The 13265-nt window shown below is 30.9% G+C and overlaps 2 protein-coding genes across 6 annotated transcripts; one reads left to right on the top strand and one right to left on the bottom strand.

Moving 5' to 3' along the window:
* Positions 1 to 244: 244 nt before the first annotated feature.
* Positions 245 to 8572, bottom strand: LOC140672001 (uncharacterized). 3 transcript variants are annotated; one of them, XM_072903799.1, is made up of 7 exons: positions 8420 to 8572; positions 3891 to 4068; positions 2380 to 2786; positions 1787 to 2098; positions 1478 to 1679; positions 911 to 1132; positions 245 to 648 (listed from the first exon to the last, which is right to left on the bottom strand). In XM_072903799.1, exons 2-7 carry the CDS (start codon positions 4056 to 4058, stop codon positions 568 to 570), a joined length of 1392 nt encoding a protein of 463 aa, XP_072759900.1. In that variant the 5' UTR covers positions 4059 to 4068; positions 8420 to 8572; the 3' UTR covers positions 245 to 567. The 3 variants fall into 3 exon arrangements, with proteins under 3 accessions (XP_072759900.1, XP_072759903.1, XP_072759902.1); XM_072903802.1 differs by lacking the exon at positions 8420 to 8572 and adding an exon at positions 7562 to 7694; XM_072903801.1 differs by lacking the exon at positions 8420 to 8572 and adding an exon at positions 4198 to 4340.
* On the top strand, positions 7743 to 13237 carry LOC140672002 (odorant receptor 4-like). 3 transcript variants are annotated; one of them, XM_072903804.1, is made up of 4 exons: positions 7743 to 7752; positions 10468 to 10769; positions 11765 to 12452; positions 12897 to 13237. In XM_072903804.1, the coding sequence occupies exons 2-4, from the start codon at positions 10548 to 10550 to the stop codon at positions 13235 to 13237; spliced, it is 1251 nt and encodes a 416-aa protein (XP_072759905.1). In that variant the 5' UTR covers positions 7743 to 7752; positions 10468 to 10547. The 3 variants fall into 3 exon arrangements, with proteins under 3 accessions (XP_072759905.1, XP_072759904.1, XP_072759906.1); XM_072903803.1 differs by lacking the exon at positions 7743 to 7752 and adding an exon at positions 7850 to 8058; XM_072903805.1 differs by lacking the exons at positions 7743 to 7752; positions 10468 to 10769 and adding an exon at positions 10965 to 11070.
* The last annotated feature ends 28 nt before the right edge of the window (positions 13238 to 13265 follow it).

The following is a 13265-nucleotide window of genomic DNA, read 5'->3' as shown; positions in this document are numbered from 1 at the left end:
TTGAAATTCTACATTTATACAAAAAATATATTAAACTTAAAATGGATGTCCTTCAATATATTTAATTACATGTGTAGTATTTATCTTCCAAATTGTCTGATTAATTATCAATGTTCTGCGTATATCATACATGCTTTTGCAGAATATTATTTTGCAGAACATAAACCTATTCAAATAATATGAAAAATATCTAAAAAACATTCATTATTAGATATCCATAAACTAAGAACATCTTATATAAATCTTTAACGTTTATAAAATCTTTTATGTCGCTTATACATTTTATTAAAATTTAATATTTAAAATTGACGTTTTGTGTGTAGTGTCTTCGCTCATATATGTACATATAAAGAAGATAATAATTGTTGATAGGTCAATTGCTTCTATTGAATCAATCGTCGCAACCTAACGTCAGCCTAATTTCATTGAGCGCATTTCGATTTTGTGCAATAAATACAATAGGGAATGTGGATAAGAGAGAGAACACACACGGCTTTGCGGCACGTCTTTCTAGTCTAGAGGTGACTTAATAGCCAATGTCTTTCACAGGCTATCAGTGAATTAAGCTCAAAGCTCGTTATGAATATTTTCCGTAGTCGCTCTGATCTCTTCTTCGTGGAAAACAGTACAATCTGCTGGGTATTTACTCTGAAAATAGAATAAAATAAAATTTTAGATTCAATTATAACAGATTACGCGAGAAATCAAAATAAATACAAATATTTTTATCAATGTAATTATCATTAAGCTCGTTATTAACTACTTTCAAATTCTTTTTCTATATATATAAAATTATATATATATGTCTTTTAATTAAAAAACATTATAGTTTTCACATTTATTATAATTAAAAATCTCTTTTACTAAAATCGGATTTTCTTATTTTCTCTGTTAATTATATTTTACTTACGATGCATCCTTCTTGCTCCATGATGGCTCCGTAGAGTGACCAGAAATTGATTCCTAACTTGTTACTGACTGCCCAGGCAGCAGGGAAACTCGCTACTTTCAGCAGGCCGCTGCGTATGCGTGATTCCTTGCTGTCATCCTGCTGACTCTTCTCGTTTATAGTACACAAGATTTGACTAGCACAATGCGGCACTTTCGTCGCCCATTTGTATGCTCGATACGCCTAGAAATAAATGACGTATGTTCGTAAAAAACGACCAAAAAATTTAATTTGAGATAGATTTAATTTTTGCAATATAATTGATATATTTTTAACTTTGATACATATATATATAAAAGTACAACATGATTACGATTAAACAAGAGGCTTATGATTCATCTTATATTTGAGATATTCTATGTAATTATTTATAATTTTTTTTTCTAAAAACTATTTTTATTTAATTATTCTATAATTAAAGAGAACTTTCTTTTATAAATACACATTATTTTAATAATAAATAATAAAAAAACTTAAATTAAAGAAATCAGATTGGGCGATGAATTTGCTATGAGAAAAAAGTTATACCTTGAGACTGGGGGCAATGATATCGTTATTGATGATTTCGCTTAGTCTGTTACTTAGTTCTCGTGCATTCACTCTGGACATGATAAATCCTTTTTTGGAGGCCAGGTTTACTAATTCTTGGAAATACGCTATTGCTGGTTTTACGTACTGATAGCTGTCAATATTCATGTTTAAGTACTTCTTCGCTACCGCGTTTGTCAATCTAAACATGAAATTTATATTAACTGTGATAACTGTATTAATATATTAATATATTAACTGTTTTAATATTAAGTGTTGCGAGAAGCCAAAATATAATTATATGCTAACTTGGTAAGGCTCTCCGTTGGTTTCGCGGAATCGAACATCATCGTCTTCGGGAATCCCTGAGACTTGAGGAAACTATTGCCGATGTATTGCGCGGCCGAAAGATAACGCATCTGATTTTTTGGATTGGCAACATGAGAGATCCACTCGGCCACGAAAGTCGTGAGAGAATTAATCCATCTTCGACGTATAGTAGAATTCTCAAAACTGTTTAAGATGTTTTCCCACAGAATGTTACCATTCTCGTCCGACATATGAGCAATTACTTTCGACAGACCGCTGTTCTTCCATAATATTTTCCCGAGTTCCGAATTACTAAAATACAGAAAAATTGTCAGTAAAATAATATAAAATAGCTTGTATTTTAACAAAAATATTTAATATTAAATTTAAATTATTTAAATATAAATATTAAATTTAAATTATTCTCTGTTCAATATAAATAACTTTTTGTTAATTTTTATTGTATCTTTAAATTCAAGTAAGATTATTTCTTAAAGTAAGAAAATTAAATCAACAAATTTTATAAAAAAAAACAGTATAAGATAGTATTAATAAATAAATAAATATTCACATTACACATTTCATGGCAATACCTGAAGTGCTCCCACATGACGTGAATGTTCTCCAATATGGGTGGCAGGAACCAAGAATGTGCGGAGTGATCATTATTTTTCACATGGCCGTCGTTATTTCCATGACCTAGAGCATCTAGAACCATTGGCACGAGACCCATTAGCATGTCGTTGTTGCCTTTTTGTTGGAGAAACATGCTGCCCATGTTGATTATGTTGCCCCAATCTATGCCGTTTCCCTCGTCGTGCCCTGCGTCTCTTGCCGATCTCCTACCGACATTATCATTCGCGGTCATAGCACCCAAGATCGCACCGACCATGTCGAATCCGTGATTATTCTGGCCACCCGCCATTAAACTGCTGATCCCAGAGATGATTTGCCCTACACCATCGGTTGGGGATCTTTTCTCCAACATCATGTCGCCGACCTATCAATTTGCATATTTTGTATTTGCATTTTATATTTTAAGGATTCGGGTTTTATAAATGTCGTAGGCAAATGGTTATTTTAGGAAAATAGCTTTTGACTAGGCAAATGCCATCTGGCTGGTCAAGTAGTTTATTTGTGTTCAAATGCTATTTTCCTAGGCAAACAGCATTTATCCGAACGCTATTTAGGAAACTAGAAATAGAGATTATTTTGTAATGCAAAAATAGTGGATATTTAAAAATAAAAATTTAGTACATTTAAAAATATACATTGATATTTTTTTACTTCTATGCAAACAATACACTAATACATATAGTCTTGTTTTAAAATACATAATATTGTATATATTATATAAAAAATAAAAATCTCACAATACGAATTAATAAGAAATTTGAAAAGCGAATAACAGTTCATGATAAATATGTTTTATTGCAAAAATTTTCTCTTTATGCGTTTTTAAATGAAATTTTTTGTTTCATCAATTAACTGATTAAAACGAATAATGTCCTTGAAAAATATAGAATTTTGATATTTCTTAATATATTTATATTTAAAAATACAACAATAAATACTCTACTAGCGACTGGATTGATTAGGCTCTATATATCATTTTGTCTCCAAGCACACATTGATAATAATATCTATAGTATATGTTTCTATAAACTTGCAAATTCTGGATTGGTTTTCAGTATATTTCAGTTAATTATTAATCCTATTAAACTAAAATATTCGTATCTTTCCACTATTTTTGCTTTACAAAATAATCTTTATTTCTATTTTCCTAAATAGCATTCAGACAAATGCTGTTTGCCTAGAAAAATAGCATTTGAACACAAATAAACAAATAAAAGCCATTTGGCAAGCTAGATGGCATTTGCCTAGTTAAAAGTCATTTTCCTAAAATAATCATTTACCTACGACATAGGCATTAATACAAGAAAATTAAATGTTCATAAAGTCTTAAACGAGATCGATCATTTCGATTCCAAGTTTTATATTTAAAGAGATAAAATTAACAAAGATAAATGTAATAGATTAAATAGATTGAAAATGAATTAAAAATAAATAAAAAAATATATATATATGAATATCTTTATCATACTTGCTTGCCGGAATCCGCAAAGGCGTGGGCCATGCTTTCGATTGTTTTCTGACTGAAGAGGTTTTTGGCCTCCTCGATGAAGACGTTGGACGCATCGTTCTCATTATTCCTCTCGGAGATCGCCAACCCGATTAGTAGCAGCAGAATTGATGTTCTCGACAACCACATCCTTCCGGTTCTGCAACACAGAATTCATTTAAGGTAATTGCTCGACGCGATTTACCTGCTGTATAATCGTCCGATCGTCAAAGACCAACATTTCTCTATGATTTAACGACGTGCGATTACAACGGAGAGACCCACTTGCCTTCTGATCAAAGACCTCGAATTATTTTTTAAGAGGAGACGCGTCGCGCAAAGATTTTAAGTATACGAGATATACCGGAAATGTTTCGGCTCGTGGCCACTCAAATACCGTTGTTTCTTTGACACAGTCGTTTCGCCAGTGGTAGTACGTTATATACTTATATGTATATTTTCAGGACGTACGAAGGCATTGGTGACGAACGCGTTGAGTCAGCACACAAGAAAAAAGCTTACAGTTGCGATTATATCTTTACGGATGTATTATGTAGAACAGTTACAAATATTCGCATGCATGCTCTTGTAGAACAAAATGCCTTGACTAATTTGAAATCGAGTTGGTTTTAATGGAAATTTGATTTTTTTTTATCAATTTTTACTTTTTCTCTCGTTTTTTCAACACTTAATGGAAATTTGATTTTTTATCATTTTTTAATATTCTTTTTCCATTTTTCTGATACATTATTTATTAATTTATAACACATATATATATATATATATATTTAGATAATATATTTTCTTATATTTATTTATGTGAGTTTAAGAATTCATGGAATATGGAGGAATGAACGATAAAATCGAGCTAAAATTCAAGCTTTATCTAGTTTACTAACACGATTTTAATTTATTTCTAGAGCAAGTAACATTGTTGCTTATCATTATTGATTATCCTGAAGGATCAATCGCAACAACTGTCGCGAGCGAAGACAACGACGTTAAACGATCGGCGAAACGTTGATGTATACTAACTCGCAATTTGAGTACCGTAAACCGCATGAAATTGACATTCTCCAGCTGGAATAACGATTCGGCCTAACGGTACGAACTGTTAGTCATCGTTACCCTAACGCACCAAAGTCGTCAATGGTAGTCCGCAAGAATAAGAAGCCGATTTGCCTGTCACATTTAATGTGATAAAAGTAAGGATCGACGTAAATCGCTCGCTTCATTTTTTATTTTAAATTTAAATTTAATTTTATTATAAGAAATAATCCCAATTTGTTTGATTTCTTCAATATTTTCTACCACACACGTGCGTGTGTTATTTTATTTTTTTAATTCGCAATATAGATAAGTTTTAATATTTGTTAAGTTAGAAATGACATTGTTGTGTGCTCACTATAGTTGATTTTAAAAATAAAACGTACTACGATATCATTATTGGACATGAAAAAATTAAAATTGCAACATAATTGCTTTTGCAAAAATAAAGAAAGTAACGTTGCTTCATTTTTATTTAATTTCACATTTGTTCGTCATACGTTTTATAAATATCCTGCATAAGCACATACACGCAATACATGGAGAAACCATTTCATTTTCAGCAGTTGTTGAGAGGGAAAGCTCGTGTGAAATATTTGCAATGTCGTCAAGGAAGAAGCAATCGACTTTATCGTCATAAATTTATATAGTTGTATGATTGTTGTCTCTTTTCGAAAAAATATCAGCGAATTAAATAAGCAAAGGTTGGCAATTTAATTGGGCCAACATTCTTGCTTTCGCGAAGCAATCTGCTTTCGAAATTATGTTGGTATGTTTACGTCGATTCTCACCGAAAGGTGTTCCGTGTAAATTATCGCAATAACGGTGACCTTGATGTAACGGTATGCCTTGCGTAAAGAATACTCTGAAATGCATACAATGTATAATCGCGCGATTTTGTAAGTCGTTACAAAGATATTAGTCAGTTTTATAATGGCTGCGACAGGCATTTTTATAAAGGTTGCAACTGACTTTTACGACCTCCAAAGTTAAAGCAATTATAAAGTAATTGAAGGAGATAATTTATTTGTCGTGTTTTATATTAATTCAAGTAACAATAAAGTTAATTATCAATTATTTAGCATATTTATTATGTAAAAAAATAGGCTGTTATGCAAATATCATGATTTTACATGATAACTATTAACATAATTATTAATAGAAATAATTTTGGATAAAATAAATAAGTAAATATAAAAATTTATAAAATTTATTTATATATTTATAACAGGACAAATTGTTTTTTTTTTTTTTTTCACAAAGAATATTGCTGCGTCATTTAGTATGTACTTGAAGTTACGTTTATAACTCAGTTGATTTTTAGCGAATGTGCGAAATCGTGCAGTTTTTGCAAGTGGTGACTAGCTTATCACCATGCTGATAAAATAAAGACCTTGGCTGACTAACATTAAAAAGAGTCATCGAAAAGTTAGTTGCACGTTATCATAAATTATTAAAGCGATAGACACCGAATGGTTGCAATTCTGAATAAGTGTCTTTATCGTAACATTGTTATTCACTCGGACAATATTTCTGAATATTTTAACAGAAATATTTTATATTAAATATCGATTAAATATTTAAAATCGTTATAAGAAATGTATTTTAATATAAAAAAATTAATGATGTAATTCTTTATGTAAATTGCGTAATATCATTAATAATTATTAATATTATATAATATTATATAATATAATATAACATTAAAATTAATATCATAATTAATTTTATATATATAGAATATATTAAAATAACATTAACAAAATGAAGATGATTTTTCATGCAAATGGTAGTCGAAATAAAATAAATTTAGAAGATTCGTCATACATACATACACACACACACACAAACAAACACACACACACACACATATATATATATATATATATATATATATATTACGTACTTGATTAATAAGAAAGTATTAAATTAATAAGAAACGACTTGATGAATCCCATTATATAAAAATTATTAACTTAAATAAAATTATTTCTGTTTGTATTTTTAAATAATTAAACAAATGTAAGTGTTTAACAACTGTTAGCAATTCATGTGTTTGTGTTTCTTTAATTTGCCGAATAATAAATAAATTATTAACTTTGCGTGCGATAAGAAGAGGGTGATATTTTTAACAATTTGCAATTTAATAAAATAAATGCATTATTGAAATTTCTTGCATTAATTTGATGAGTCACATTGTTAACGAATACAAACAAAAATAATTGTATCTAATAAGATTCCACTCTTATTCAAGTATTCAAGTATATTGAATTTTAAAGATTTTTCTAAAACTAAACCTGGTATGTAAAAACAAAAATTTCTACGTTTTCAACTTGCATTTGCATGAGGAATCACTTTCATTTCGCTTGTATTACGATTTTCAACATATAAAATTATAAATTAATTTAATTTTAGTAATTATAAATTAATCACCTAAATTTTAATCTCTTTAAACATTTAAAGAGACTTCCTCGAAATTAATTTATAATTATCTCTAACATATAATATATATATATATTTATACATTAATTTTTTTAATTATAAATAAATGTATGACTATATAAATAAAAAAATCCATATACGAGTCTATAAATGTATGTACTCACTTCAATTACGTTTTACTATTATGCTGCTTCAAGTTCAAGCACGTGAGACGTTCTTACTCTTACAAATTGTAATGTTATGGAAGCAGTGCGGAACAGTTACTTAATATCTCGATGCAGTCAGGCAGCTTAGTATATATACATATATCTCGCCAGTAAATGATCAGTAAGACAAATACACGAGAATTCGCATAGTAAGTTACGATTACACGGGTAGTGAAGAGGTGGAGAGAAATTGACGGTTGAAAAATTCGCGTGGCCGCGCCAGCAGCAACGGTAGTCGCAGTCAAGTAGAGCGTGTTCGATGGTGTTTCTGAATGTGGAAAGGCGATCATTGAAAGGAGCTCGAATTGCCGTTACGTTATTTACGATGGGAAAATTATTACGATGGAAAAATTTTGCCCGCACAAGTTTTACATGGGATTAATCTTCGCGGAATGCGCGAAATTAATTTTATCGACACGCGACATTGCCCTCTGTATAATTATAAAGTATCAAGAGTACGTGATATCTTAATTATAAGATGTTATAATCTATCTTTCAATTTAATCAGCTAAGATAATTTTAATAATAATACATTGATATATACTCTTAAATGCAATACACTCGGCCAAAATATGTTTATTAAAAATAAAAAGATGGTAAGGAACAAGGGGAAGATTATTATAATTTGCTTGATTTACTGTCACATTTGCATTGCACTGGAATTTTATCGAAGGAGTTTTAAACCTTCCTGATAAACACGCGAATATTTCAAAGTCCAAATAGTTATAAGGATCAGTATTATATGAAAGAAATCTCGAAGACGATACACGAGAGAATCTTACGTGTAACCATTTATTTTTATTTTCTTGCACGTACCTTTTTTTTCCTAAATCAAACGGGCTCTGTCTGTCTGTCCGATTATGAAAGAACCTATACACGTGTACGGTTCCTCAGAAGCCCGTGCACTTGACACGACGAAAGTTCTGGCCTGACTGGCGTCAGACGTAGCCCGTCGAACGGTACTTACCTACCTGAGCAAGTCCCCCTGGCTCTGGAGCGTAGAAGCCGACGATACAATGCACCTTCTTCACGTATCTCGATGCAGATTCCTGCATCATGGCCCGGATATTATCCATACTCGCCTGTGGAATTCTTGTGCTCCCGCTTCGAAACTTTCGAGATATTATTATTGCGCTGGCGTTTGATTTCTTGCTCAAAGACCTGTCGCATGTAAATTATTTAATTCTCGAATGGCTTTACGAGATATTACATAGAGAGGCTTGTGATTTTCAATAATATAATATAAATGTTATTAATTGTTATATATTAAAAATATAACTAATTTTTGTACACATCGTGATGTGTATATTTTTTTCTTGGCAAAAATGTTATGGGAAATTCAATTGTGAATTAACATTGAAAATTAAGAGGCTCGAACAAATAAATTTTAGGAATCTGTATAACAATTGTATTGAAACAAATAAAGCTTCCAAACATTTTATTTTAATGTTATTTTTTCTTAATCGCTTTTATTAATCTATATTGTACCAATTATATTAGAGATCGTTAATAATTAAGTGTTTATAATAATTGTGCGATGACAATTGATGATGTAATACAATTATTACTATTAAGTGGATAAAGATTTTGGATAAACATTAGTTTAGTATTTTGCAATACGATCTGTGCCTTGGTCAACGTATTTTAATACCAACCAATAACACGAACGTTTGCAATCGCAGATGAAAATTACCGTTATCGAATAACTCAATCAATTTTTATCGAGATTCGATAACGATATGCAAATTATAATCGCTTGACGTGTTTCTATCTGATCTATTTGGGAAGAATTCCGGATACCGGATGAGCAAGAAATCTCACCCGATAAAATATCTCGTGGTCCTTTCCGCAAGGTCGTTGTAACAGACTCGAATAGCTGTTTCGCGATAAAACCGGCTCTCCGATACAGATGTAACACAAAAGCCACTTTCGACGGTCAGTCGTTGACCCTGTGAAGAATTAGGGAACGTTTCCTCGTTCAACTCGTACCAGTCTCTGTAACGCCAAATACCTTGGCGATGCTTGACCTTTGCACAATGTAACGCGATTTTGACTGATCAATGACTTTATAATTACATAATTTTTTATTAATTATTTAATCTTGTATTTAATTTTTTATTATTTCTTATTTTACTTATTTTTTGAATTAATTTTTCTCATTTAGCTTCTTTTTTTACTTACTTAAAGTTTTTTATTATTTTATTTACTTTTTTATTTATATATAACTTTTTTATTGAATTTCTTTATGTTTATTTATTTTATTTATATAGAAATGCTAAACCCTGATTACACGTCGCAACATGATACGTCAAACATTTGTCATGTTTTTTCGCGACATCAGAATCTTTTAACGAAGACCGATCTTTCTACATATAATACGATATAATAATACAACTGCAAAAAGTATTTTACGACTGACGTTACCTATAAAAATATGTGCTTCAGAGATAACATGTAACGTAATTTTATATATCTACATATAATTAGAATTTAATATTTAAAATCGCCCTTCAGCGAAGTTGTATACTCTCGATTTATAAAGAATCAAATAAATTTTACAGATGTATAATCGTAATAAATACATGTTGGAATTTTTCAACATCTCTCTGTTTTACTGGAAAAAATAGCATTCGTTTAAATTCACTGCCTATAAATAAAAAATTAGAAAAAAAAAGTCTAACTTCTCTGCGACGTTGACATATAGACGTATGAATGATACATATATATCTTACAAAAGAGACGCGCAATATTTTAAGATTTAAATATTTTTACAAGAGAGAAAAATTACGATCGATACGTCTTAAGGTAGCTGTTTTGTATAAATTGCAATATTCTTATATACATATAGCGTTTTTTTCTTCAAGGAAAGATCTCTGCTATTTCTTTGTGTCCCGCGAAAAGTCAGCGCGGCTGGAGGCGGTCGCACGCGAATAAAAGATGCACAATGCATGGTGATATTTTCGAAAAAAGAAAGAAAATAAGAGCGCTTTCGCGCTTGTACATATTTATCACGGAAGTCGTCGGATTTAGAATGATCGTTCACAGAGGCACCACCACCATGACACTGTCGGTGCACAAGCTGGCCCTGAGTTGCGTCGGCATTTGGCCCGTGAAGAAAAAAGACCTCTTCATGGACCTCAGATGGATTATTGCTGTATTTTTGGAAGCAAGTACCGTTAAGCCATTTATTACATAATATTAATCACATACCGTTTTTATAAAATTTAATCAAATGCATTGAATACGGATACTAATATACAATAATAACATCATATCATTAAATTTAAGTATTCCTTTTTTTACTTATGTACACTGAAGATTCCCAGCAAGTGTGATTTTTTTTCTTATGAGATACAAGAAGAGTGCCGAAAAAGACCTATGTAATTTTATGCTTTTTTTCCCAATTACAGTTATGTAGAATAGCAAATTGTTTTTGCAATAATCATCTGTCAACGGAATCATAAATGGTACGTTCATATTCTCGAAGAGAATAAACTTAAAACTGTATTTATGCTTTCAGAATTTTTTCTACACTTCAGCACGGAAATGATTAAATTTGTAAATTTATAATTCTAAAACACTCTCTAGACTAATTAACGTAGATTTAAAGTCCATTATTTGTTGTATTAATAATTATTTATTAATATATAAACTATATTTAGTATATAAATATACATATATATTAAGTTATTTATTATATTAATAAATAATTTTATAGGGATTATTTATTATATTAATAATAATTAGTATATACATATATATATATATATATATATATTTAGCATATAAATAAATTATATTATTATTAACAAAATTATAAAACAAATTCTATACAATCAGATTTTCTCTTATTGCCAAATTATTATTATTTATTGTATAATTTATTTATTATATATAATTAATATATAATATAATAGTTATTATATATAATATTTTTTATATATAATATATTAAGATATATTATATATTATATTTATTACTATCTTTTATGTATTATATATTATTTTTTTATGTATATCTAAAAATATATTGTTAATAATCGCGCCAATGTTTCTGCGTACGAATACATTTCCAATGGAAATGCAAAGAAAGAAAGATTAATATTTGAATATTATAATTTATCGTCATGATATGTAAAAATTTGTTATTATAATTCTTCAGGTGGTGCCGATGTCTATCTATTTTACCGATATTTACCTCCACTGTAATGGCGCGAAGCAATCCTTCGATTCGCTAACAACCGGCGCCGCCGCCGCGTTAGCCCTCACAAGACTGATCACGCCTCGTATCCATCGGGAAGAATTACTCGAGATAGTCATCTCCATGACGGATGATTGGGCGACGCAGAAGGATAAGAGAATGCGCTGGATCATGAAGAAGTATGCGACGATGTCGACTCGCGTGACGGCGCTCACCTTCATCTTGGTGGGCATTATAGTGGGTGTTTACGCCTCGATGGCCATATCGGTGATCTCTGGAAAGAAGCACGATGACGCAAACGCGAGCGACAAGAGTCACGAGAACCACGAGGTTCAGTCCTGCGTGTTTCGAAGCGAGTCGTCGCGTCAGGTGTTCATGATCATTCAGGCGATGCAAATGCTTATCACCGGCATATCGACCTTCGGCACCACCAGCTTCTTCTTCGGGCTGGCCATGCATCTGTGCGCCCAGTTTGACGTTTTGAGCGTCAAGCTGTCCGAATTCCGGGTCAACGAGGCGCATCGCGCGATAGCCGAAGCGGTCCAGAGGCACTGCCAGCTCATCCGTTTGGCCAACTGCATGGAGGAGTCGTTCAATGCGAACATTTTGATGTATCTGTTCGTCACTACCACTCTCATGTGTATAGATGGTAATACGCCTTTAAACATAAACGTAAATCAGATTGTTTTGAAAATTGGACATCTCTCTCAATGTATAAAATTATTTTCTTTCATTATAAATATTTCTTTACCAAACATTTTTATTATGAATCAATAAATAGTTATGTGAATAATAAATTAAAATTTTATTATTATTATATTAATTATATAATAATTTTTATTATAAATATTTATTTTTATAAAAATTGTTGTAATTTTGGCTTCATTTGGAAAAATCAATTATGAAGAGAGAAATCATACAACGATTGTTATAGGTCTATAGTGAAATAACTTATATATAAATACTTAATGTTTTTTTTCATTGTATATAAATATATTTTATATGACTGTAATTTACCTGATAATGTTTGCAATAGAATCTCGCAAACTTTGGCAAATCTTGAGGGTATAAACAGTGCGATAATATCTTCCAGGCTTCATGTTAATCGTGGCATTGCGTCTCGGCAATCTATCCATGATTATACATTTCGCTAGTGTTTTACTTCTCATGATGATCCAACTGTCATTTTACACGTTCGCCGGTGATTGCCTGGAGATGAGAAGTACCGCCTTGTCGTACGCTACTTACGACTGCGATTGGTACGAGTTGCCGGCCAATATAGCCAGGGATTTTCAAATTATTCTAATGCGAGCCAGTATTCCACATCAACTGACGGCCGGAAAGTTTCTGCCTATGAACATGATTACGTTCAAAGACATTTTGAAATCCACAGCGTCATATCTCTCGGTCCTGCGTATAATGTTGAATGAATAAGTTATTTATATTTTTATGGATAACTTGT

Source organism: Anoplolepis gracilipes, chromosome 12, assembly GCF_047496725.1.
Source record: "Anoplolepis gracilipes chromosome 12, ASM4749672v1, whole genome shotgun sequence".
NCBI classification, from domain to species: domain Eukaryota; kingdom Metazoa; phylum Arthropoda; class Insecta; order Hymenoptera; family Formicidae; genus Anoplolepis; species Anoplolepis gracilipes.
The sequence above is the reverse complement of the archived record's forward strand: the minus strand, read 5'-3'. Positions and strand labels throughout refer to the sequence as shown.

Bases quoted from the DNA above. Each gene is read 5' to 3' on its own strand.
- LOC140672001 (XM_072903799.1), bottom strand. From the start codon at position 4,058: ATGTGGTTGTCGAGAACATCAATTCTGCTGCTACTAATCGGGTTGGCG. The intron at 1,680-1,786 runs GTTAGCATATAA...TTTCATGTTTAG, and splicing joins CCAACGGAGAGCCTTACCAA to ATTGACAAACGCGGTAGCGA. The intron at 1,133-1,477 runs GTATAACTTTTT...ATTTATTTCTAG, and splicing joins TCATTGCCCCCAGTCTCAAG to GCGTATCGAGCATACAAATG.
- LOC140672002 (XM_072903804.1), top strand. From the start codon at position 10,548: ATGCATGGTGATATTTTCGAAAAAAGAAAGAAAATAAGAGCGCTTTCG. The intron at 10,770-11,764 runs GCAAGTACCGTT...ATAATTCTTCAG, and splicing joins TTATTGCTGTATTTTTGGAA to GTGGTGCCGATGTCTATCTA. The intron at 12,453-12,896 runs GTAATACGCCTT...AATATCTTCCAG, and splicing joins CACTCTCATGTGTATAGATG to GCTTCATGTTAATCGTGGCA.